The following is a 25,751-nucleotide window of genomic DNA, read 5'->3' on the forward strand; positions in this document are numbered from 1 at the left end:
GTGACTTGCACAGAGTGACTGGCACCCTGAACCAAAAGGGCGACGACAGCATTTTGCAAAGCCATGCAATACCCTCTGGTCTATGCCGAGTTGGTCAGGCGTACATCCTGCAGCAAGATAACAACCGAAAACATACCTCCAGGCGATGTCAGAACTGCCTTAGAAGAAAAGAACAAGAAAGAAGGCTTCAAATCATGGAATGGCCAGCACAGTCTCCGGACTAAACCCCATCGAGCTGGTTTGGGATGAACTGGACAGAAGGGTGAAAACAAAGCAACCCACAAGGGTAACACATTTGTAGGAACTTCTGTAACAGTGTTGGGAAGAACTTTCCGAACAATATTTGATTTCCATTGCAGAAATAATGTCACGAGTATGTTTGGCTGTTTTATCTGCAAAAGGTGGCCACTTTGATGAGTCAGAAATTTGGATTAAATTTTGTTCAACAAAACGATTCCATGATTTATTTTTTTATCTGCAATTGTTTATTTGTTCTGCGCTTTAAATTCAGGGTACATTGAAACATTAAACTGATTACATTTCAGTAAAAACTGGAAAAATGGGGGTGTTCTAAAACGTTTGACCGGTAGTGTATTTAAATATATTAACATATCAATGTATATATTTTTTTATTTGGGAAAAAAAATATATATGTATATATTGATACGAATTTGGAATTCGATCGCACACAACATTCAGGTTCCTTTAGCTCAGATATGTCGATAAGTGCATGTTCTATCGATAGCTCACCTTCCATTGTTTAATGGGCAGAAATCGATTAAATGCGCTGCGATTTAATTTAATACTTAGGGAGCGATCACAACACAAAGGAAGCTGACCCTCCCCCTCTTCTGGGAAGAGGAAGAAGAGCCCTCCCATCCCGTGATTCATGACGTAAGCAACTCCCTCCCACCCGTGGTTGAGCGGGGGATGGAGCACGAGGGCATGAGTCACGCTGGGAGCGGGGGAGGGGCGGAGGAGGAAGTAAGAGATCCTCTGCTTTGTTCGGGCTGGTTCAGTAAGCTTCGGCTTCTGCTTGGCTCGGGTTAGGGTTGAAGGCTTTTTGCTTCGGCTTGGCTTTTTCGCAGGCCTTCGGGTTCTGCTTGAAGGCTTTTTGCTTCGGCTTGGCTTTTTCGCAGGGCTTCGGGTTCTGCTTGGCTTGTTGAAGAGAGTCGGCTGCTTAGTTCATTGGGAGAGAGTTGAGCTGGTTGCTCGGCTCGAGCTGCTGGTGGTTGCTTCTTGTTTTTGGTTCGTGTTGTGAGAGGCTTTGTTCATCAGAAGAGAGTTGAGCTGGTTGCTCGGCTCGGAGCTCTTTGTTCTCCGCTTGGCTCCCGGCTTGGTGCGACTCCTTGGCCTCATCTTGGAGGTGGTCCTTCGAGGAAGCGACGCGTCGACGGGAATGATCAGCGCATCGTCTCACCAGCACGTGTTCGGAAGCGCGAGAGGATTCGAAGGAGCTCGGGAATGAACGCGGCTCACGGCGATTTGGATCCAGCTCGCTCTCGCTGGAGCCCGGGTCCGGACAAGTTGAAGACCACACGAGGTGGAAAGGTTTGAGTCAAGCTCTGAGTTTCAGCTCATCTGTTCTCCATATTGAATTGAGTTGAATCCATATTAAAGGCATCATATGTTGAATAAAGTTGTTGTTGTGTTGAACATCATATGTTGAACATCATATGTTGAACAACATCATATGTTGAACAACATCATAAAGTTGAATCCATATTAAAGGAATCCATATGAGTTGAATCCATATTAAAGGCATCAGCCACCATTTCTTGGGTGTGTGTGTGCGTACGAGTGCTTGTGGGCCTGTCTAACAAGTAGAGAATTGTTAAGTGCTTTGTGTGCTGTAAATGATTGCATTGCATTTCGTATAGTCGGTCTCGTTCTGCTCTTACGTGCTTCCCTAGTTCCCCATTATTATTAATAAATACCCCAATTGTTAAATGTTTTCAGCTTGTCACGTCGATTCTTTCATTGACTGAGCATTTCGTGTGTTGGGAGTTAGAAAGCCGTTGGTTTGCCGTAAAAGGGGGACATTCGGACCGACGGTTCTCGGCGATTAAGCCGCTCGGATTCGCGCACAGGATAGGCTCGCTTAAGCGGCTTGTTTCGTACGAGTTCCATCGAGGGTGTGGAGGCTCGGTGGATCGCCACGTGGTCTCTGGGTATTTTGAAGAATTGGCAAATAACCCTGTACCACTTGGTGGAAAAATTGGCCCTTTACGGTTCTTGCACAAGGACCCGTCGGCTTCGGAGTTATCCGGGCAGCGAGCAATATTCTGGGCGATCAGTCAGGCCGACTCGACTTGCGGCTCCGTCAGAGCGGACGGCTCGCGGCCGGCCCCCGGCACAATATATATATATATATATATATATATATATATATATTTTAATATGTATATATATATAAATATGTATATTTTTTTTTTTAATATGTATATATTTTAATATGTATATATATATATAAATATGTATTTTTTAATTTATTTGGGAATATATATATATATATATATATATATATATATATATATATATACATATACATATATATATATATATACATATACATACATATACATACATATACATACATATATATATACATATACATACATATATATATACATATACATACACATATATATATACATATACATACACATATATATACATATACATACACATATATATACATATACATACATATATATATATATATATATATATATATATATATATATATATATATATATATATATATATATATCTGTGGATTCTCGCCCGCCGGCGTGCTAACGACCGCGTTTCACCAATAGTGGCCGCTTCGCCCAGGGTAATTCCACGTAATAAAGGACATGAAGCATAAAATTTGAAAATGTATTTTTCAAAAGGATTTCTGTTGGACGGTGTTTAGTTAGGTCTGAATTTTCATAATTTATGCGATATTTACTCCGTGGATGATGTCACGTGATTTGGCGGCCATCTTGAAAGAACTGCCTCAACGTCTTCCAACGGTAAGTCATTCTGTCTGTTTTCATTTTGTCGAAAATATGGCGATTTGATGAATGTTTTAATCCGAAGTAGTATTCGCTGATGACTATTACTGATATAGGATCAGGCTGTAACTACTCATCAACATATTTGGTCCATTTCTCTCTGTGCCTATAGATCAACAACAATGAGGCATATGCAAGCAATGAGGCTTATACAAGCTGTTAGACAACCAAATGTTCGCTGATGTATGTAAGAGATTGTATAGATATCATAAAATGCGCCCTCGCATTGACTATCCAATATGTGATCGCATGGGTTACGTCTGTTACATTGCTGAGTTACGTCCGTTACAGTGAACTTTTCAAAATATTTTAACAAACAAATCGTATCGTTGGAATATAGAAAGTATGCTACCAATGCTTAGTTTGCTTACCGTGAATGAAAGGTAAACTACAAATTCGTTATTTCGCAGGATTTAAAAATTGTGCTATGGCCAGTTTTAGTTGTGTCCATTTCGATGTTACGTCCGTTACGCCTCTGAAATGTCGATTTTTGCTTGAGTAGTAGACTACACAGTGGTGTTTGTACCAATATCAGAAAGCCATAGAGACTAATTACGATATGTAATAAAGAAACTCACTGTAATATGGCCAACCTTTTCAAAATTTCAACATTAGTAATGCAATTTTTGTCTCAATGTTACATCCGTTACGCTGGAATTACCCCCCACCGAACGGACAATCCAGTCGGGCTTTCTGGATCAACGCCGAAAACCAGCCACGGGTATGTTTTTAACCACACCACAACCTTGTCCGTACTCTACCCGCGCTACAGGGTCCGATCGCCAAATCTTCGGTTTACCTAATTACTCGCGCGGGTAGATTACGGAGAGATTGTACCTCAACGGGGCCGCTTGGAAACGAGCCGCTTAAGCAGCTCGCTTCCTTTTGGGATAACCGAGCGGGGTATTATTGCGCAACCCCGTTGGACGCAATCACTTTATCGGCTATTTAACCAACTATATTCCGAGTGCAATATGGTAGTTCAATTTGGGGAAGAGGACGCAACGAACGGGTTAACATTTAAACAAGCACATTTATTGAAATAGCGGCACATATGCAGGCATGCACGTAATCAGGCGAGGCAAACAATACAAGCACGTAATGAATGGGGGTAGGGACAAGACGCGAGCAAGACAAAGAGCTACCACCATCTATTTATTATGTACAGTCACTTATACAGTTCGACTTGCGGACATGGCGCCACAACGTTCATTCAAAAGCAAGGAAAAACCCCAGGACAGACCAGGGGTAGACTGGACCTCTTGGGTCTTTATTTCACAGAGCTGTGATGACCGCAGAGGCTCCGCGAGGCCACGCTGGTTACCTTCACCTCACTGGGGCGACCCGCGACGTCCCATCCCCATGGCAGCTGTCGTAACCGCGGTCCGGCCCAGGCCTCGTCCGACGGCCTGGTGATTCGGGCCCAGCTGGCAACGCCTCAGAGGAACGAACGGGTCTTTTGCGCTTTCAGAGTTGATGCTCTCTTTAAGAGCCCGTCCGTCCCAAAGCCCGATCACCGCGGACCGTTTGATACTGGCTGGCGACCTCTCTCCGGCTCTCCCCACGTCCCACACAAACGCGCAGTTCCGCGTGGCACGGCTGGCCTGCTGTGCTCCCAACTCCGTTTCCTCGGCGAACCCGGACTTCCACTGCCCTCCACTGGACTCGAGCTCCGCTCCTCACACCGCTCCAAACCCCGACCGACTCGACTGACTGAACTGGCGATCTGCGCACCTTTTTATAGGGTTCGTGAGGCGAGATCTGATCTCCGCACTTTCACCTCTGACCCCCACTGGCTCCGCCCCTCTCGCTCTCCTGATCCGAATTCCGAGGCGAGGTTCGGGGCGAGCGGACGTGGTCGGAATCATCGACGCTCAAGGGAGAGCGGACGTGGTAGAAATCACCGTCGCAAGCAACGAGGAAACCCCCGCGTCTGTTTGCAGCGATCTCGCCGTTGCAAAGATGGCGGCGCCCGCGGAGTTGAAGGTGAAGTGATGTTGTTCCGTGGTTGGGTATTGGGGGGAGATGCAGTTTAGGAGATGCTGGCTGTGGTTGGCGTTGTGGAGAAGGTGGCTGTGTGATGGCAGTTGTGGAGGAGGTGGTTGTGTGAAGGCGGTTGTGAGAGTGATGTTGGTGGTGGAGGTGGTTGTTTTGAAGCGGTTGGTCCAAAATAACGATAGCAAAAGAAAAACGGTTAACTCAAAGATCACAGCCCGGCACACGAATAATTGCCCGTTAAACATCGGTGGGGAAATCTATCTGAACACAGACTTATCGACATAACCGATCTAAGCACCTATATGGTGCTCTGCGAATTTCTACAGCCGTAACAATATATATATATATATATATATATATATATATATATATATATATATATATATATATATATATATATATATATATATATATATATATATATATATATATATATATATATATATATATATATGAATAACGTGCTTGGGAATTATTACGCTATGCATACGCTGGACTATCGTTGGGCATAGGTTGTGGACGACTAAAACACGACAAACAATCGTTGGTATAACTTATCTATAAGTTATCGAAGCGTTCTGTGTTCATTACTAGTACATTATGCATTTGTCCAAGTCGTTTTGAATACTTTAAAAACTGAAACAAGCTGTTAGTGGGAATTTCTGGGAATGACATCGTGGGAATGAGAAAAAAAAAATTAGCCGAAAATAACATCGAACAACGGTGCAAAGTAGTCTCCTATTCGTGGATGATAAGAGGATCCATCATCACCCACACCCTCCCCATCACGCTCACATACTACTACTGACATAGACATACTACTACTACTACTACTATTACTACTACTACTACTACTACTACTGTCACTACTGTCACGCACACCAACTACTACTTATAGTATTACCACTACTGATACTACTGGCATTGACATCTACTCAACATGGAGTCTGGAACAATGATGGGTTCCTCTTGTGAAGCCCATTTGTACACACCAATTCCCCTAAACGCTGCCAATACGCCATTACACGGTAGATGCAAGTGAGAAACACGTTCAGTCAGTGCTGTGGTCTTCCGGAAGACGTAAATCTAATTCTTCTACATACGACAATGTGCGTTTTTGATACGTTACAAATAGGTTCATAGCATGTTACTCAAAGGTTAGAAGCACGTTATACTTAGGTTCAAAGCATGCTACACATAAGTTAAACGCACGTTACTCATAGGTTCATAGCATGCTAGTCATTGGTTCAAGGCAAGTTACAAATAGATTCAATGCACGTTACTCATAGGTTTCAAGCACGTTAAACATAGGTTCAGAGCACGCTACTCATAGGTTAAAAGGACGTTACCCATTGGTTGAAAATTAGGTTGCGGGTATGTTAAATATTACCTTGACGTGTTTCGACTTATGAGTAACCTACAAGTAACGTGTGTCTGTCGTGTGTAAACGATCGCGGAGCGTGCCAGGAACATACGACAACGCATGCGGAACGTGTTAGCCAGACGCCGAGTACGTCGTAAAATTTTCAGCATGCTTGAAATTTCACGACGTATTACACGTTCCATGTAATATGACAGCGTACTTCATTGTTTTCCAGCCTACTCTTAACGTATACACAACTTACCGAAACCGTATTCGACGTGTGCCAGCATTTTAGACACATTTTTCATAGGCCAGCATACGCTGGCAAAATCGTCAAGGTGTGACTGCGATGTTGACACTTCAAATTCTCAGGTGGTTATGATTTAAATCGGCATGCGGCAGGTTCTTAACAGGCTACACCACGAGTTCGCCGGCGAGACGTTTAGCGCGCTATGCGTAAGTTAAACTATCGTTGGGCAAAGGTTGTGAACGCCAACAACAGGCTAAGCATTCGTTGGTAAAAGTTATCAATAACACAACGAAACGTTCTGTGCCAGTTACTAATATGTTATGAATACGACCAACACGTTATGAATACGCCCAAAACTTTAAAAAAAAAAAAGATCAAAATTTCAGCGTACGCCAACGTTTTACATACATTTTTATACGTTGCCATTGCTGGCTGAAACGTCAAGGTGTGACAGGGCCCTTCGACAGGTGAATTGGGTTCACGCAATAAAAAGTGAATCACCTACAACAGTTTGCTCGGTTACTTCTGACAGGATGATTCACCATGGTTGTGTTGTATTAACTGCCAACTTGCGCCAAAATTAACGGGCAGATGAGATCTTTCGTCCCTGACCCATCCTGCGGGGCATGGGCACGTCAATCGTTGAAGACCCACGACCCTGACAATATTCATGATTGCAGAAAACTACTTCCCGATTCAAAATAACACATCTTGAACAACATTGCATTGCATTCTATGTTATTATTTACCAACAGTTTTGCAATGACACACGAGTGAAAACCCTCATTAAATTGGGTGCCCCGTTTGCCCGCATTAGTTGGTGGACGTAAAAGATCCCAGTGTCCTTCGCTAATAGTATTCAAGCTATTAACGGCACCATGGACAAATTACAAATTCCTGCTCTAACTTCCGGTGCATTGGTGTAACAGCCACGCCCCCAGTAAATGTGCAATAACAACATTATTAGACTCCCCTCCCCATTTCAAAGCATGCCTAAAAATGCCAAAAGATGCTTGGTTCCTCAAATGCACAACAGTTGTAAACAAAGCAAATTAACAAAAGATTAATCCTTTTGGAATGCATTATGCTCAGGAGATTTGAATGATCGTTTGTACAAGCTTATACTCACCAGAGCGCACAATCAGCATCGCAAACTCCAACATTTTACCAATAACCTCAGAGTCGAGCAAGCCGAGAAAGACCAGGTTTACGCAGGTCACCAAGTATTCCTGGCACAGAAAATAAATTTAAACGATTACAAGGATAACTAGAAGGGCACTCGGTGGAGTGCATACCTCCACCACGTAATGCCTGATCCACGAGAACATATTGGGCCCAATACATTTTTGAAATATCATGCAATATAATCGTTTTGGCCCTATCTGTCAATGGTGAAGAATCACTTTAAAAATTCTCGAGTCTTGATTCGGATCTTCACCAGAATCGAATCAATTTGTCATGGTCACACACCTAAGCTGTCCACCAAGCTTCATCCGAATCCGTCCACAACTTTTTGAAATATCCGACACACAGACAGACAAAGGGGTGAAAACAGAACTGCCTTCACCATCCTTCACCTTCGGTGGTGGAGGTAACAATGCACCAAATGTTTTATTACTTTCAATTTGAGGATGTAACAGTTGCTCAAACATAAGCACAGCTTTCAGCGGCAGCTCTTCTCGTCTCCAGTAGGAACACTTTCCCTATTTGCTGGAATCATTTACAAAGACATCGTCAGTCACATCATTTACACAGGTAAACAACAAGTATATATCAAGTTTGCTGCACTGATCTAATTAGCTCGGAGCCATCTATTTATGTGGAAATAATAAAATAAAATCGATAGCCATCACAGGGCAACAGGAAGGGAGATATGGGGGGGGGTGGGAGGGGGAAAGACACCAGCTAATTGGATGAAACCTATCATGTGTATACTTGGAAGTTCAATACCTTAACCATGCCAAGCGCAGTATTTTGGAGTCCACCAGGATTGCTCAGACTAATCGCTTCACAATCTTCTTGAAGGACATGCACCATATGTTTCTCCAGCCACTGTCTCAATGACTCCAGTGATTCCAGATGCCTATTGTCCTCTTTGTGGTGCTATGAGATGTACAGGGATAGATATATAGGCAAGGTTTGATATTTTGGAAATTATGTCATGGCAAAAAGTCAAGCTAATTCTGTTACAACTGAATGTTTCAAAGGTTATCAGATACTGTTGTAAATGAAAAGACAGGTACAATTAAGCAAGCAAAGCAAAAAAAGAAGCTGTGCTGTGAATCCTTCCCATTTGATGCGTTTCATTGAGAAATGAGGGATCCAGAGCACGCGTCATCATTCATTACGGGAGGCTTGGGGAACTCAACATTTGGTGAACCTTCTGAACAGGGTCTAAGATTCACAGAGGACCTCTTCATCATTGGAAAAGATTTACAGTGGAATGACTAAATAACATCCGGTTTACCTCAATGAAACTGAAACACAATAAACAAACTAGAGGGGGAGCACTCGGGAGAGTGCAAAACCTCCGCCGCCAATACTGCTGGGTCACTCAAGTGAACCTTATATCTTATTCATTAAATATGATGTCAACAGTGCTGACAGAGTTATAGTTCTTTTCTCCAACATTTTATTTGGGGGGGGGGGGGTTGGAAATCACTTAAAACATGTAGAAATGCAAAAAAAAGAAATCGAAATTTTGTTGAAAAAAATAGTTGCAAAAAATTTTTTTTTCTCTAACAATTTTTTTTTGGGGGGGGGGGGTGGAAATCACTTAAAACATGTAGAAATGCAAAAAAAAATTCTCTAACTATTTTTTTTTGGGGGGGGAGGGGACCAATCCAAAATCTAATGGCATGATCCTTGGACCATACCTAACCCCCCCCCCCCCACCAAGTTTCGTCGAAATCCGTCGAGGAGTTTTTCCGTAATACTATTCACAAACAAACAAACAAACAAACAAAAATAAACCAATGTCACCCGCAGGGTGACCCGTATCTTGCCAAAAGGTGACCACGTGTGACTTCTTTAAGGTCACACTGAGGTGAACAGAGCTGCTATCCACCAGGAGCGACTCCTTGAGGAATATCTGCCTACGAGAGATTCCGATGAGAATCGTTCTACAGAGTAACCATGAAAAATATGCTTTTGCCTCATAACGTCACCAAATGACGTCATAATGTCTCAAGCTTGACATATCTAGAAAGCACTCATCAAGGTGTTCAATTTGAGGTACTACACGATATGGTTCCTAAAACTTGAAAATTTGACCTTGGGGTCAAATATGTTTGACCTGAGGCGCCAACCATGAAGTTCCAGGCCAATCGCCACCAAAAATTAATCAGCTGAGCGCCAGACCATGAACTATATTCCCATGAAGTTTGAAGACGATCCGATCAAAATTACTCAAAAAATAAGGGTTTCGTCGACTCCCCTGATTTGCACCAAAGTGACCTTGACCTTTGACCTTGACCTTCAAAATTTTGTGCACTGAAAGGGACCTCTATAGGCCTCTGATATGCGAAGTTACAAAAATTTCCGATAATAACTGTGCTCTGCAGAATTTTTTATACGTGATTACAGACAAACAAAAAACAAACAAAAAAAAAAACATACAAGCTGACTAACATATCTTGCAAAACTTCGTTTTGGCAAGATAACAAACAGAAAGGGGTGAAAACAGTAACCTCCGATCTTCGATGGTGGAGGTTAACAAACAAGAAAAGCTGTGTATAGCACAATACTTGTGAAATCCCAAAAACCTTTGACCTTAAAAACAATCGGTGGTTGAATTCAATGACGAAACATGCAAATCCTATTTCAAATCAATCGGATGAAAATTGCGGACATGAAAAAGTTTTTGACCTTTGGCTTATGTTGAAATTTGAAGAAGATTTTCCACTCAGGTCACTGAATTCAAGCACAATTATTTTTGTGGTCAAGTCAATCAGATGAAAACTGAGGATTTTGGAAATTTGACCGAAGTTGTTGACCTTTTGACCACAAAATCAATAGGCTTCTTGCTTATGACCAACTCTACCATTGCCGATAAGGTTGGTGGTCTCCAACAAAAGACAACTTTAAAATTGTGACCTGCAGGCGATTGACATGCAAACAGACAAACAAACAAACAAACAAACAAATAGACAGACAGGTGACCAACCAATACACTTGAAAAATCATCCATTTTTGCAAATACCAAAGTGTCTCAAAATACCTGTGCATGTAGACCTGCAAGCAGCCGACAATGGAGAGCAACGGCTCGCAGAGTTATGGAGTCATTACACCCCTCAAGTTTCCTGCTTGAATGAGGCTCTAGTGTGCTCTGCAGGAAATAGTCTATATAAATACCACATATATATATACATTCGGTCATTTAACACAGTACTAGATTCGGTCCGAATACTAGAAGCGACATTTTTCTATTCCATGGACCCTATGTTATGTCGGCAAAAAGAGTTCATCCACTCACTTTGCTTATTTGTGCAAATAAGAGGAGAAAAACGAACTCGTCTCATCATCACGGATGATTATGAAGAATATTCTACAACAGCCTTAGCGGCTCCGCTTCAGACTCTGCAACCTCCAATTGGAGAGCTGAACACCGAACAGGCTTTTCCCACCTAGACCATTAGGAGGTGATGACGCATCAGTCGAGAACGTCTAATCAGAAATCAAGAAATAATAATCACTTTCAATCATGAATAAAAGAAAAAAAATTACTTTTGGGAAAAGTTTTAAAATGGCATAATTGAAATTTTTTTTTGCAAAGTGTGATATTTTCTGAAATAAATTGGATATTTGTTAATTTAAAACGGTGCTCAGTGATTAAGCTCTTTCATGGATTAAAATGTGCTTGTATTACAATGTGTCAGGTGTTTGGAGAAGTGAACTGTGGCAAAATGTAATGTACTATGAGCCAGTGCTGATGATTTTGTAGTTTGTTTTAAATACTGCACCTCTGTATCATAACAAACATGTTGAAAAAACTATTTACATTCCGAACTTACTCGGAAGGTCGTCCCCACAAAGTAGTTCAAATAATACACAAAACAGCTCATTAATATCCATGACCCTGGAAGTACTGTATGCCTTGTGATAGTTTTCAGAGGCATAAACACCTCTATCGTTCTGACTGACAGTTTTGCAAACTACCATAGTTGATGACATCGATCTTGCACTCCAAATCAACCGATGAATTAAGGAAAGAAAAATGTGAAAAATTAGCCAATTCGACTTTTTTTTTTTTGTATACCTTGTCGAGGCTCGTGTGAGAGGGAACACACAACACACAGCAAGGGGGGGGGGCATGAGACAAGAGGGGTGGGAGTGGAAAGGACAAAACAGTGGGGAACAGAGACATTAGGAGATCTGTGGAAGGGAGAGGGATGGGGTGGGGAACATGGGGTATACAAGATGGACATTATAGGGACTTTCAGGAAGGAAAGCAGGGAATTTGAAGGAAGTGGGTTTGGGTGGATTATCAGGGGTAGAAAAGATCGAGGACTTGGATGGGGGATGACAAGAGGTGGTGGTGAACAGCTGTTTTGAAGGCCTGGAATGGAAGAATGGGAATCAATAGAGTGAGGGAGTTTATTCAAAAAGTGGGAAAAAAGAGGAATGAAAGAGTGAAGGTGAGCAGTGATTCGTGATTTTGGTAGTTTTACCAGAAGGGGGTTGTTGGCAGACCTTGAGCACCCTGCGGAAATGTGGTGGGGAGAAATCGCAGAGAGAGCAGGGGGGGGGTGAGACCGGAGAGGAGACGGTAGAAGACAGAAAGACCACCGACCAGCCTCTGGTGAGAGATTGAGAGGCCCAAAGACTCAGCCTCATTGTGGGAGATGCCAATGATCCTAAATGCCTTGGTTTCCACAGCGTGAAGCTGAGAAAGGTGGGAGGCAGGAGCAGCAGCCCAGAGGGGAGAGCAGTACTCCATCAGGCTGCAGACAAAAGCTTTGTAAGTGGTCAGGAGCTCAGGTGGGGCGAGGAAGGACTTTGCACGACGGAGGATTCCCAGTTGGCGACTGACTTTGGAGGCGAGGTTTGAAATGTGGCTTTCACCGGAAAGGTCATGGCAGATAATGACCCAGAAGCTTGAAAGAAAGGACTTCTTCCAGAGGATTGTTGAGTAAGTGAATGGGGTGGGGTGGGGGGGGGTTCTAAACGGTCCTTTCGGAAAGACATATTGAGAGTGTGAGATTTGTCCGGATTGAAAGACATGTTCCACGTGTTGGACCAGTTTGTGATTTTACCCAGATCTGCAGTGAGCGAAGAAGCTGCTGCTTGCCGGTCTGAGGGATGACCGATGGTAAGGCAGCAGAGGGTGGAGTACTTTAAAGTGTTACATTTGCAAAAAATAAAATAAAATTTACAGTTTTTAAACCAAAATAGCAGAAAATACAGTCGTGGCGTTCAACTAACTTTTAATCGTACAACATACCATCAGACTTCCTTTTTGTGGAAATGGCACTCATGATTTTTCCTCCACATTCGTAAAACAAGTTGCAAAGATTTCAGTTGGGAATGAAGAAAAACAAAACTATTATATAATTTGACTTGTACAAATAAAAACTACAAAGAGTATAACAATACAAAAAACGAGAAAGAGCGATCAGAGATTGCAGACCCTCGCCAGGACTTGTTTTGTGTGGTGTATTTTGTGTGGCATTTGTGTACTGGTGTGTTAATGTAATGAGACATAATTAGAACTGCCACTTTATAAATGCTGGCTGGCATGGATGACTGGTTCAGCCATTTCAGCTAAGAAAATTGAAAGGTTTATTTTTTCAAAACAATATGGCTGCTGAATCACATGACCGATGACGTCATCAAAAAAATTGTGGACAACTTTATCCCAAAGATGACCCTCAAACATTTTCATACTGATGGGATGTAGCGTTCTACATTTGCAATTGTGATGTCATTCAAAAAATAATAATCACTCATTCCCCATGAGGAGTACTTGCTCTGTGCCAAGTTTCATTTTTTTCCTTGGCGTGCTTTCAGAGATAAAGGAGGTCCAAATTTTTCCCACTTTTCCAACATGGTTGCCACACCATATGCCATTTGACTGATGATGTCATAATTATCATTGAAACATAATTATCATTTAAAAGGCAGGATTATAACACACAAAAACAAGAAAAAGAGCAATTAGAGATTGCAGACCCTCGCCGGGACTTCTTTTGAGTGGTGTATTTTTATAGGTTTTAGGGTAAAAACAATATGGCTGCCAAGCCATGTGACCTATGACATCATATGTGGGAATATTTTGTTCCTCATGGATAGGCGGTCATACGTGTAAAGTTTTGCCTCAATCTGTTCAGCCACTTCAGAGATTTTAGAAGGTTAAAAAAATAAAATCAAAATAAAAACATGGCTGCTGAATCACGACTGATGACATCATCAATTATTTTTCTGTGGACAATTTTATCAGGAGATTACCCTCATAAATTTTCATACTGATCAGATGTACAATTCTACATATGCAATTCTGACGTCATCAAAACATCACACGTATTCCCCATGAGGAGTACTTGTCGTGGGCTAAGTTTCAATTTTTTCCTTGGTGCGGTTTCAGAGAGAGAGGTCCAAAGATTTTTCTGCTTTTCCAATATGGCTGCCACACCATGTGACCTATGACATCATAATCATCATTAAATAATTCTACATGAGAAATTGCACCATTGGTGAAAATTTCGTCTCGATCTTGCGGAGAACAACACAAAAGTTCTGTGCGGACAAACAAACAAACAAGCAGTCATCGACTGGTACTTACGAAATCGTCAACTTGACCTCTGACCTTGTCTAATAAAAGCTGTCTCCAGAGAAGGTAGCGACGCAAACCAGAAGTTTCTATGATGATTCTGTACTAAACCATCAAAAATCAAATGTTTTGGATGTTTGACCTCATATCACTGTGACCTTGACCTTTGACCGATTTTGACCAAAATCTAATCAGCGCTAGCCACCACCCTCCTGAATCACATGGTGTAATTTGACATTGGTAGCTTCTTCCGTTCTCGAGTAATCATTTTTTGGATGTTTGACCTCACTGTGACCTTGACCTTTGACCAAAATCAAATCAGCACTAGCCATCACCCTCCTGAATCATGTGGTGTAATTTGACATTGGTAGCTCCTTCCGTTCTCGAGTTATCGTGCCTACAAACAAGCAGTCACCGACTGGTACTTACGAAATCGTCAACTTGACCTGACCTTGTCTAATAAAAGCTGTCTTGAGAGAAGGTAGCGACGAAAACCAGAAGTTTCTACGATGATTCTGTACCAAACCATCAAAAATCGTAACGTCGACCGAAGCTAAAATCTCCATTTCTACACGCAATTATTATATATTCTTTTATCAAAGTCACAAAACCGTAATATTCGGCCATCCACCAACAATCTTGACATAATCCGACGGCTCAGCGAGTCAGGCATGCGACGATAACCTTTATTGGGATAAAAAAATGACTTTTAAATACCATCTTTATCGAAAACACCGTCAGCGCGCACACGGAAAACCTTTACGTGGGTCAACGACGCGTCTGCTCGAGCGCACTGGATCACGTGACGACCCGTGACACGTCGAGTGAAATATTCTTGATACAATCTTAAAACGTCTCCAAAACATCCGATTTTTACCAGAATTTCGAAAACCGAGTTTTAAGCGTCCTAAGCGATCGCAAAAAACCGAAGACAAAATTAAAATCGAAGTTAAAACGAACTCGTAACGTCGAGCGAAGCAAAAATCTCCATTTCTCCACATGAATTTACGGAATTATGTTTGACCTCACTGTGACCTTGACCTTTGACCGATTTTGACCAAAATCTATTCAGCGCAAGCCATCACCCTCCTGAATCACGTGGTGTAATTTGGCATTGGTAGCTTATTCCGTTCTCGAGTTATCGTGCCTACAAACAAACACACAAACAAACACACAAACAAACACACAAACAAACACACAAACAAACAGAGGACAGAAGTCATCAATATACTTACGAAATCTTTAGATTTCATAAGTAACAAACACACACACAAACAAACAAACAGAAACGGAAGACATCAATATACTTACGAAATCTTTAGATTTCGTAAGTAACAAAGGGACCCAAATGCAAATGCCACTCATTCGGCGAGGGTAATTACGACAACGGCACTTGGTCGACAACACACCTCCATCAGGATGAACAGTTTACGTTTTTTATCCCACCGATTGGCCGGATCTGCATCCGACCATCTCACAAAATCTAATCAGCTTGTTCTTATCACCGAACCACCTCATCCACCAAGTTTGAGCGGAATCTGTCCACAACTTTTTGAGATATCATGATATATATATATATATATATATATATATATATATATATATATAGATATATATATATATATATATATATATATATATATATATATATATATATATATATATATATATATATATATATATATCGTTTTTGGCTCAATCTCTAAAGGTCCGGTCACACCTTGACGTTTTAGCCAGCGATATTAAAATGTATCTAAAAATGTATTAAAATGTATGTGAAACGCTGGCTTCCGTTGAACTTTTGATGTTTTTTTTTAAAGATTCGGACGTATTCATAGCGACTTGGTCTTATGTATAATGCATTGGTAACTACACAGAAAGTTTCGTTGTGTTATAGATAACTTATACCAACGAATGCTGAACCTGTTGTCGGCCTACACAACCGATGCCCAACGATAGTCTAACTTAGGCATAGCGTGTTGCACGCATCGCCGACGATGTCGTGACGTAGCCTATTAAAAGGCTGACGCACAACGATTCGAATCATAACTGCCGTAGAAATGGAAGTGTCAACATCGCGGTCACACCTTGGCGATCTTGCCAGCATATGCGGACCTAAGAAAAATGTGTCTAAAACGTTGGGGCACGTCAAATACGGTATGAGTAAGTTTGGTATACGTGAGTGGAACGCTAAAGTACACTATCATACGCCGTAGTAAGTAGAGTACGTCAAGAAATTTTAAACATGTTCAAAATTTTACGACGTACTCGGCGTATGACACACGTTCCACATGCGATGGGGATAAGTTTTACACACGATATGTGGACGCTTACACACGTCCACAAAGGCTACTTATAAGCTACTCATAAGTCGAAACACGTCGCGGTAATGTCTTTTTTACGCGAAACTTATTTCAAACTTATGTTTGACGTGCTTTGAACCAATTCTTTACGTAGTCCCAACACACATCGACGTATGTAGACGTATTCCAATGACGTCTTCCGGTCGACAAAAAAAAAAAAAATTAACGTGTTTCTAGCTTACAACTGCCATATAAAGACGTGTTCCCAGCGGTTTTGGGAATTGGTATATAAAAATGCTGCTCATAAAAGGGGAACCCAACAGTGTTTTCGAGTCCTTTTTGAGTAGATGTCCATGTCAGCAGTAACAGTATCAGTATCAGTATCAGTATTAGTATCAGAGATGCCAACTTTTGGAAATCAGAATTAGGGAGGATTTTCAACCGACACCAAATAATGTGCGTGAAGCGCACATCTCGAGCGCGGAGCGCTCGACCCTTGCGTCGGGGTCCAGGGCCCGCCTTAGGGCCCTGGAAGCTCTGGGGTTCTAGACGCTCTCTAGTGCCCTCTGAGCCCTATTTTGGAGCATTTAACATGTTAAGAATTCCCACTTTTTGAACAAAAAAAGGGGAAAATTGTGCACTTTTTAATGTTACATGTATGTTAATATTAGTAAGTTAGGGGACAATCAAAGATTTACAAAAAGCACAAAAGAAGCAATATTTTTCTTACCTTACTGGCTGGTACTACTGCTGCTTGCTTTTTCCATGGCAGCTTTGCTGAGTGACAGCTGTGTGGCTCTTTTAGCCCTTCTGATTATGTCTTTGCTGTATTCTCTCTGGTAGCAAGGGGGTGCTATGAGCTAGTTTTTCAATTAAGAGAGCTTCCAGGGTTTTGACACTCAAATTGGGACGAAATTCAGTATGATTCTTCCGTACAAGACTGAGTGCCCGCTCACATGATGCGTTCGAATGAGGAATGACCAAGATTCCCTTCATCACTTTGCTCAAATTAGGATACTTCTTGGCACCAGTGCAGGGATCTGTGAGCTGTGAAATCCGATGCCACTGCTCATCCACTCTCACTGTCTCAGTAGCAATTGCAGCTATGGAGGCGTCTGCCTGGTAGTGAGCGAATTCACTCTCAAGACTGTCTATGTCACTATCACCGCCACTGAACAGACAGGGGAATTTCTTGATGAAAAACTCCACACAGTCAAACCCCACTTCTTGGTGTAGCTTAACATCCAGCACCTGAGCATGCTTGGCTAATTCATCATCTAGCGGCCAGGTTTTGAATATGTAATTGCAGGCTTTCACATAATATGAGCGAACTGCACTGAAGAAACCTTGGATGTCTGACTCACTCAGAGTGAAGGTGGATTTCTTGAGACTCCTTTGTTCCCTTATATACAGTTTGGCATCGTTCCCAATCATGAGGTCCTCATCATTCTTCTGATGATTTCTGTCAGAGAAGGGTACATTTACCAGAGCAACCGATGACACCGATGGTTTCAAAAACCGTACGAAGATATCTTTCAGAAGACCATTCAATTCTCCGTGCAGGAGGTGAATACAGGGTTCGTCTCTTTGGAGCAGAAGATTCCCCTTCTCAAAAAGCTTGTTCGCATATCGAAGGAAGAAACAATAGAGTTTTGTTTGTGGAGACAAGAACATCCTGTTGACACGTTTTTCTCTAGATTCCTGCACAGTGTTTGAGGAAGATGCGCTTTTAGTTGTAGAACTCGTAGTACACTTAGCCGCAGGGCGATCACACTTGCGTTACTGCCAGCAGAAGAGGTCAGACTCGTAGTACCAGATCCAATTTTACGTTTGAGGAGAGAGCTTGAGGTAGGTGCAGCCAAGGAAGAAGACCTCTGATTCGAAGGTTTTGCTGAGCTTCTATCAAGTGATTTGGCAAAAGCAGAACTTAACTTGGGTCCTTCTTTGCCTGTAGATGGGACTATCACAGTCTTTCTCGACTCTGAAGGGATCTGCTTTGTAGATGAACGTGATGAAGGGCCGGTGATGCTACCTGCTCTCAGCATTGGTTTTGGTGCTGTCCCTGCTGTCTTCTTCGCAGCAGATACTGCAGTGGTAGTGGTGAATGCTGCTCCACTAGTGCTTGATCCTGCAGTGCCAGTACTGGCAGTAGATACAGTGCCGTCCTTCTTGCTCGTTGTTAGAGTCTTGGCTACAGTTGGTTTGCATTTTTTCTTCGTACTTCTTCTTTGAAGAAGAGGCGAAGTGGCTCCCACTGTTCAATCAGCCTGTCTAGGCACTGACCAAGGGACAGCCACCTTGTTGCGACATGCTTCAGAATCTTGTGTGTCGGGGCATCACAGAGTTCTTGCAGTGCTTTCACTCCTTTGACGCGTTTTCTACTTTTGTCCAAGTAGTAGTAAATATCGATGAGAAAGTCATCTAATTCAATGGGTAAGGCCTGAGCCGCCTTCTTGGCCGTATTGTGCATCATATGGCAAGGGCATCCCATGATGTAGCACTCTGGATTTTGTTTGTGGATATAAGCAGCGACTCCTTTGTGCTTGCCCACCATGACAGAGGCATTATCAGCACAAAAGGAAACACAATTTCCCCACGGAATTTTCCTGTCACTGAACTCATGATCAAGCAGTTTGAAAATGTTTTCTCCAGTGGAATCTTGTTTGCACGCAGGCAAACTTAGCAAACCTTGCTTCACAATCCCAGCACTGTTGTCATAGTACGAAATCAGGACAGGATATAGCTGGGCCTCACCACTGTCATTGCTACCGTCTGTAGCTAGGCTTAAATGGAGCTAGTCTAGCAATATCGGCAATAGATGAAGCAGTAACATTTGACAACTCACCAATTACACTGGTCAACAACAAATTTGTTGTCTGCATTTTTTAAGCTGATTTAGGACGAATCTGATGCGCTGAATCCAAAACTCACATTAGTTTTGTTCAATCAGGTCAAGTTTTTGAGATATGGCCACATGTCGTTTTTTACATTTTTGTTCACATGTACGCATGTGTGGAGCATTTTAGAAGAAGTTGGTGGGGGTAAAAATGTCATGTCAAATAATTGTTTTAATTGGAAATAATTATTTTAATGACAAGAAGTATTCAGGTACGATAGTTCTGGGTGATTATGCTCTAGAAAGGGATCAGTTTGAAGTCATAAAACCTCAAAATCTTCCAAAAATTGGTGAGGCAAAGCATAAAGTTCGTGGATCAAAACTAAAGTTAATGGGGCAGATTTTGTAATAATGTGATACAAAAAGTTGTATTTCTTGAAATAACGAACTCCTGAAGAATGTACAATACCTACATGCGCCAATTTATGACATGCGCTTCTGCTCAAGCTTGGAGTGCCACAGTACGAACCCAAAGATTGGAGACTGTTCATTGACAGCAGCAAGCGATCACTGAAATGTGTTCTGCTACACAACGGCAACCAGTTTGCCTCTGTACCCATCGCTCACTCGACTACACTGAAGGAGAAGTATGAAGCGGTGAAGCACGTGCTGGAGAAAATTGGTTATGATCAGCATAAGTGGTTTATTTGTGTTGACCTGAAGATGGTGAACTTTTTGTTGGGACAAAAGTCTGGCTTCACCAAGTACCCTTGTTTTCTGTGCATGTGGGATAGTAGGGACCGTGCTCAGCATTACACGAAGAAGGACTGGCCTGTGCGGGAGGAATTGGTGCCATGCAAAGAAAGGAACGTCATCAACGACCCTCTGGTGGACAGAGACAGAATACTCTTCCCACCGCTGCACATCAAGCTCGGCTTAATCAAGCAGTTCACAAGGCTCTGGACAAAGATGGTGACTGCTTCACTTACTTGTGCCAGGCTTTTCCAGGATTGACCATGGAGAAGTTGAAAGTTGGCATCTTTGATGGTTCTCAGATCCGTCAGCTCATCAGAGATCCAGAGTTCAAAAACTCAATGAACGAAGTGGAACTGGAAGCGTGGAAGACATTTGTTTTGGTAGTGAAGAACTTTCTTGGCAACAATAAGGGCAGAAACTACGCAGAACTTGTCAACAACATGCTGACTGCTTTCAGAAACCTGGGCTGCAACATGAGCATCAAGATGCACTACCTATTTTCACATATGAACCGGTTTCCTGAGAACCTGGGTTCAATGAGTGACGAGCAGGGGAGAGATTCCATCAGGACATGAAGGAGATGGAGACCAGGTATCAGGGTCGCTGGGACGCAGTCATGATGGCTGACTACTGTTGGAATCTGAAGAGAGACCTCCCTGCCGCTGAACATTCCAGGAGTTCGAAGAAACGGAAGTTCAAGCCCTGAAGTTTGAACAGTGGTGACGCAACATGCAATTTACTTGTACTTACCTTTATCAATGCCCACCATTCAGATGACAGTAATCGATGTTTCTATCATGTAATCAATAAATGTTGTTGGCAAAACATTTTTTTCTTAAAAACATGTTTAGGATGATATGTGTTGACAAAAATCAGCTGATAATGCCACAAAAATGTAATTGATTTTGTCACAAGATCTGATTTTCAAATCAACTTAACACAAAAAACCTGACCTGATGGAGAGAAACGGATGCCATTTCCTGATTCAGCAGTGCCAGAATACCCTAATTCACTTGTAGAAATCGAGACAACATTCAGAAAGTAAAAAATTGTTGACCAGTGTTCTTTTTTTCTTCTTTGTTCTTGTTTTTTTTTTTTTTTTTTTTTTTTCTTGCTTTTTGTTCTTGTTTTTTTTTATTTTATTTTTTTTTTGTTCTTGCACATCTTGCACATCTTGCAAGTTTTTGTTCTTGCACATCCATACTTTGAAGCAACTTTTGAATCTGGAAACATCTTTTGAAATAGAGGTCCAGCATGATCTGAGACTGATATGGGCAAGTTATGTTCCACAATAAATCCACTAAAGAGAAGTTCCGCTCAGGTAACATCCTCTTCCTCGCTTGTCCCTTGTTTGGTGAAATAATTCAGAAGTGTACCGGGTACTCGTTTCTCAAGATCTCTCCTTTGCAATGTCCGTGTGCCGTTTGCTTCCAACGTGCTTCCGAATATCATCGCGACCTCCGTGCTCAACTGAAATATCAACGCTGCATACTGTACAATACGCATGATGAATTCCTCTTTCAGACTTTCGAATACACGGGTATTGGAGACTGTATTCGGTCTTGTACTTCTGAGACCATTTCTTGGTCGTCGTAAGCTTCTTTTCTGCCATTTCGTAATCAACATCGAGGGTTTGAAGCATCGGTAACTTCGAAGTCGATGTTCCACAGCTGCAGCGCGACTCGTAGAACTCTAGCGGCTGTTAAACACCACACGGTGGTCGCGACCGCCGGGCTGGTACGGGGCCCAGCTGCATGCAGTGAGCGTATCGCATGCATATACACTGTGCATACATACCACATGCACTGTATTGCACACATACCGCATGCACTAAATCTCAGTGCATGATCGCATAAGCGAGATCCAGACCCAATGTTTCGCTGCTCCTCATTTGAATTTGCAATTTTTTACGTACAATTTGGTAGCAGCGAACGTTATGGAGTTACCACATGCTATACGTAGCAGACGATGCTTTTCATTCAATTCTCATACTAGTACATTCTGATTAGTGAACAGTGCAAAAATATCAAAATTTCGGGAGGATAAGGATAGTGATCGTAAGGGCGGGAGTTTGGGTGAATTTTCGGAAGCCTCCCGATGAAATCGGGAGGGTTGGCATTGCTGTAGTATTAGTATTAGTAGTAGTTTGTTCATGTTGGCAGTAGTAGGTGAGTGTGAGGGGGAGGGTGTGGGTTATGATGGATCGTCCTTGCGTTTAACGATTTAAATGATAAACTCAACGATTTAAATGGCTGCATCTCCACTATTGAAAGTAGACGCTTGCGCTCAACAATTGTTTTTTTTTTTTTACACGCAACAACTTTTAAGTGGTACCACTCAGCTATTTTCATTGTTTACAATGAACGATTTAAATTGCTGTCACTCGCCTTTGTTTTTTGACGCCGGCGCTCGGAAATTTTAATCGTTTCTATTGAACGTGCTAAATCGCTCAAACTCCACTATTGAAAGTTGACGCTTGCGCTCAACAATTGGATTTTTTTTTACACTCAACGACTTTTAAACGATACCACTCAACTATTTTCATTGTTTGCAATGAACGATTTAAATTTATGTCACTCGCCTTTGTTTTTTGACGCTGGGGTTTGGAAATTTGAAGCGTTTCTTCTGAACGTGTTAAAACGCTCAAACTCGACTATTTTAAATAGACGCTGCCGATGGACAATTGGAATCATAGCCAAGCTAGACATCGAAGTGTGAACATCCTCGTCATGCCGAAGAAAAGTTTGAAGAATGCTGCAAATAAGTGTCCTGGCCGTGGCCGTGGCCGTGGACGCTGACGCAAGGACGATCCATTATACCGACGTCTTTCAGCCTTTGAGTAACTTAAAAGTAACGTCTGTCGATGTGTGGCAACGATCGCGTAACGTGCCAACAACACGTTAATCATAGGTTAGAAATAAGTTTCAGGTACGCGAAACATTACCTCGGCGTGTCTCAACTTATGATTAACTTACAAGTAGCATGTGTTGACGTCTGTCAACGATCGCAGACCGTGCATACAACTTGTGGCCAGCGTAGCGGAACGTGTGAGTCATACGCCGGCATACGTCGTGAAATTTCAAGCATGAAAAAAATTTGAGGACAACCAAAAAGTACAACGTTTAAAGCCAACGTACAACGACGTATGGCAGTGTTTTTCAGCGTGCTCTCAATGTTATCAAAACTTACCCATAACGTTTTCAACGTGTGCCAGCGTTTTAGAAAAAAAATTCAAAAATCGGCATACGTTGGCTAAAACGTCAAGGTGTGACCGGGCCTTAAATGGTGAAGAATCACAAATTCTCGTATCCAGATCCCGATCCGGATCTTCACCAAAATCTAATCAATTTATCCAAGTCACACATGCAACCTGCCCAAGTTTCGTCCAAATCCGTCCACAACTTTTTGAGCTATCCTGTTCACAGACAAACAGCCAGACAAGGGTGAAAACATAACCTTCGCCCACCATAAAAATCATAATTTAAATGAAAATCATAATTTAATGTTTTTGAAAGAAAAACAAATAAAAATGACCATTCACACAAAACCACCCCTTAATAGCATCAGTATATATGAGCATCATGCCAGTGAGGTGATAAAGACTATGTCCTTTTTTCTTTAAAGACTATGTCCAATGTGGATTAATTTTTACAATAACTCATATATAAAGGCAACAATTGGTCTCAGTGATAGTCTCGTGCAGCCCATATAATGCAATATCTCAACCCACCTCAAATGCACATTTCCATGATAAGATACATTCTCATCTCTGATCATAAACAATGATCCAAATTTCCTTTTTGAAGAAGCGAATCATTACAATGCAGTATATATTTCTTGTGAACGTTGGGTTCTGTAGAGACTTGCATTTATGCAGGAATGACCAATATGTATGCTTTAAGCAATGCAGCATGAACAAGCAATGAAAGTTTTATCGTACAATTTGTACGTGTTGAGTGGTTTATTTCGTAGCATAGAAGTGGACTTACTAGAAGGCAGGATGAGCTGCGAAGGCAAGATATGTCCAACCAATCACACCCGATGGGGTGGTACTTTGTGCTCCAACTTCCCCATGGCTTCATGTATTTTTGACCTCGTTCCACCACAAGCCTCTCTGAGGTTTTCAAGAACTTTCTGAGGGTGGGACCTTGCAGCCTCATGGCTGCCTTAAAGGGATTGTGGCAGCTCATTGTTGGATTAACTTACATGCCGCTACGGGTTTGGAGCATAAAAACCAGCGCCTGAAGAATTGAGTTCTTGAGGTCATCAAAGATGCTATTGGCAATGGTTTTAGGTCGTCATGAAACAGAGTTGAGTCGGAGTCTGAATCTAATCAAGTCGAAGTTAGTACCAGAAGAGGAGAGTGGCTGGTGTTGGAGTCCAGATGTCCATGCCGTTTGTTGTGTGCACACTGGCATTGCCTTATTGAGACAAGTCAGCCTTGCTGTTGTGGGGGAATCACAATCTCCCAGGTGTATACATCACCTCTACTCGGCTTGGTGTGAGATTCCCCAAGCTCGAGGAGATTTTGCTTCCTCAAGTTCATTCACCATCGTTAAAGGGTGGGGGAGCTCCTTGTGAGCCAACAGCCATCCATATCTCTGCCCAACCGTGTCTGTAGCCTCCAGTTGGGTTAACACTTTCAAGGTTGGTGGCAAGATTTGCACTCCAGCCACCAGAAAACACTTCATCCCACAAAATGCACCAAAAATGGAAATGAAACTGAAAACCCATACCGTGTGAGTATCTTCTGTGTAGATACCCTTCCGCAGGGTGACGGGATTGAGACAAAGCCTTTGGGACCCCCATTCTTTGATGATAGGAGGAAAAGCATGGAGTAACCTTCCTGGGTTGGATTGCGGTGGTGTGTGTTGAGGTGGTGGTGGGGTATCGTCCACCAGACGGCAGTCTCCTCGGGTTAACCTGAGGTGGTCCCTTCGGGTGAGTACCTGGAATGTCCTATCCCGAAGAGAGGATGATCACCTGTCTCTGCTATCATTTGAGCTCCAGCATTTGAACATCAGTATTGCAACACTATGAGGTTCAGAGACCGCATATTGGTGAGATCATGGTGGATGGTTACACCTACTATGATGAGGGTGGTGGGTGGTATTCTGGTCTCCTTGATGGTTACCACACCCATGGGTTTGCTGTAGGTGTGTCCAATAAGCTGACTCCCATGATAATTGATAATTGAGGTAACACCAGTCAGCGAGCGTATTACAAGACTGAGGATTCGTCACTCTTTAGGTGTCATTTCCCTGGTCTCTATATATGCTCCAACTGAGGTAAGTGATCTCACTGTGAAGGAAGAATTGTCAGGGGTGTTACTATCCCTATTGCTGATCCTCCAATCAATTGCGATCCACCTTCGTTTGTGGAAACACAGACTGCGGTGAACCGGTTGAAATGGGG

The 25,751-nt window shown here is 42.2% G+C and overlaps 1 protein-coding gene across 2 annotated transcripts in view; it reads right to left on the reverse strand.

Annotated features, from left to right (window-relative positions):
- NCAPG2 (non-SMC condensin II complex subunit G2) overlaps positions 1 to 25,751 on the reverse strand; it is a 261,538-nt gene that overhangs the window by 104,476 nt on the left and 131,311 nt on the right. For both annotated transcript variants that reach the window (XM_085875556.1, XM_085875555.1), the window contains exons 20-22: positions 10,893 to 11,000; positions 8,624 to 8,776; positions 7,803 to 7,902 (exon numbers count right to left, since the gene is read on the reverse strand). In XM_085875556.1, the coding sequence (XP_085731682.1) occupies positions 7,803 to 7,902; positions 8,624 to 8,776; positions 10,893 to 11,000 (361 nt within the window). The remainder of the gene's footprint in view (positions 1 to 7,802; positions 7,903 to 8,623; positions 8,777 to 10,892; positions 11,001 to 25,751) is intronic.

Source organism: Eptatretus burgeri, chromosome 3, assembly GCF_056783735.1.
Source record: "Eptatretus burgeri isolate ZD-2024b chromosome 3, Ebu_testis_v1, whole genome shotgun sequence".
NCBI classification, from domain to species: Eukaryota; Metazoa; Chordata; class Myxini; order Myxiniformes; family Myxinidae; genus Eptatretus; species Eptatretus burgeri.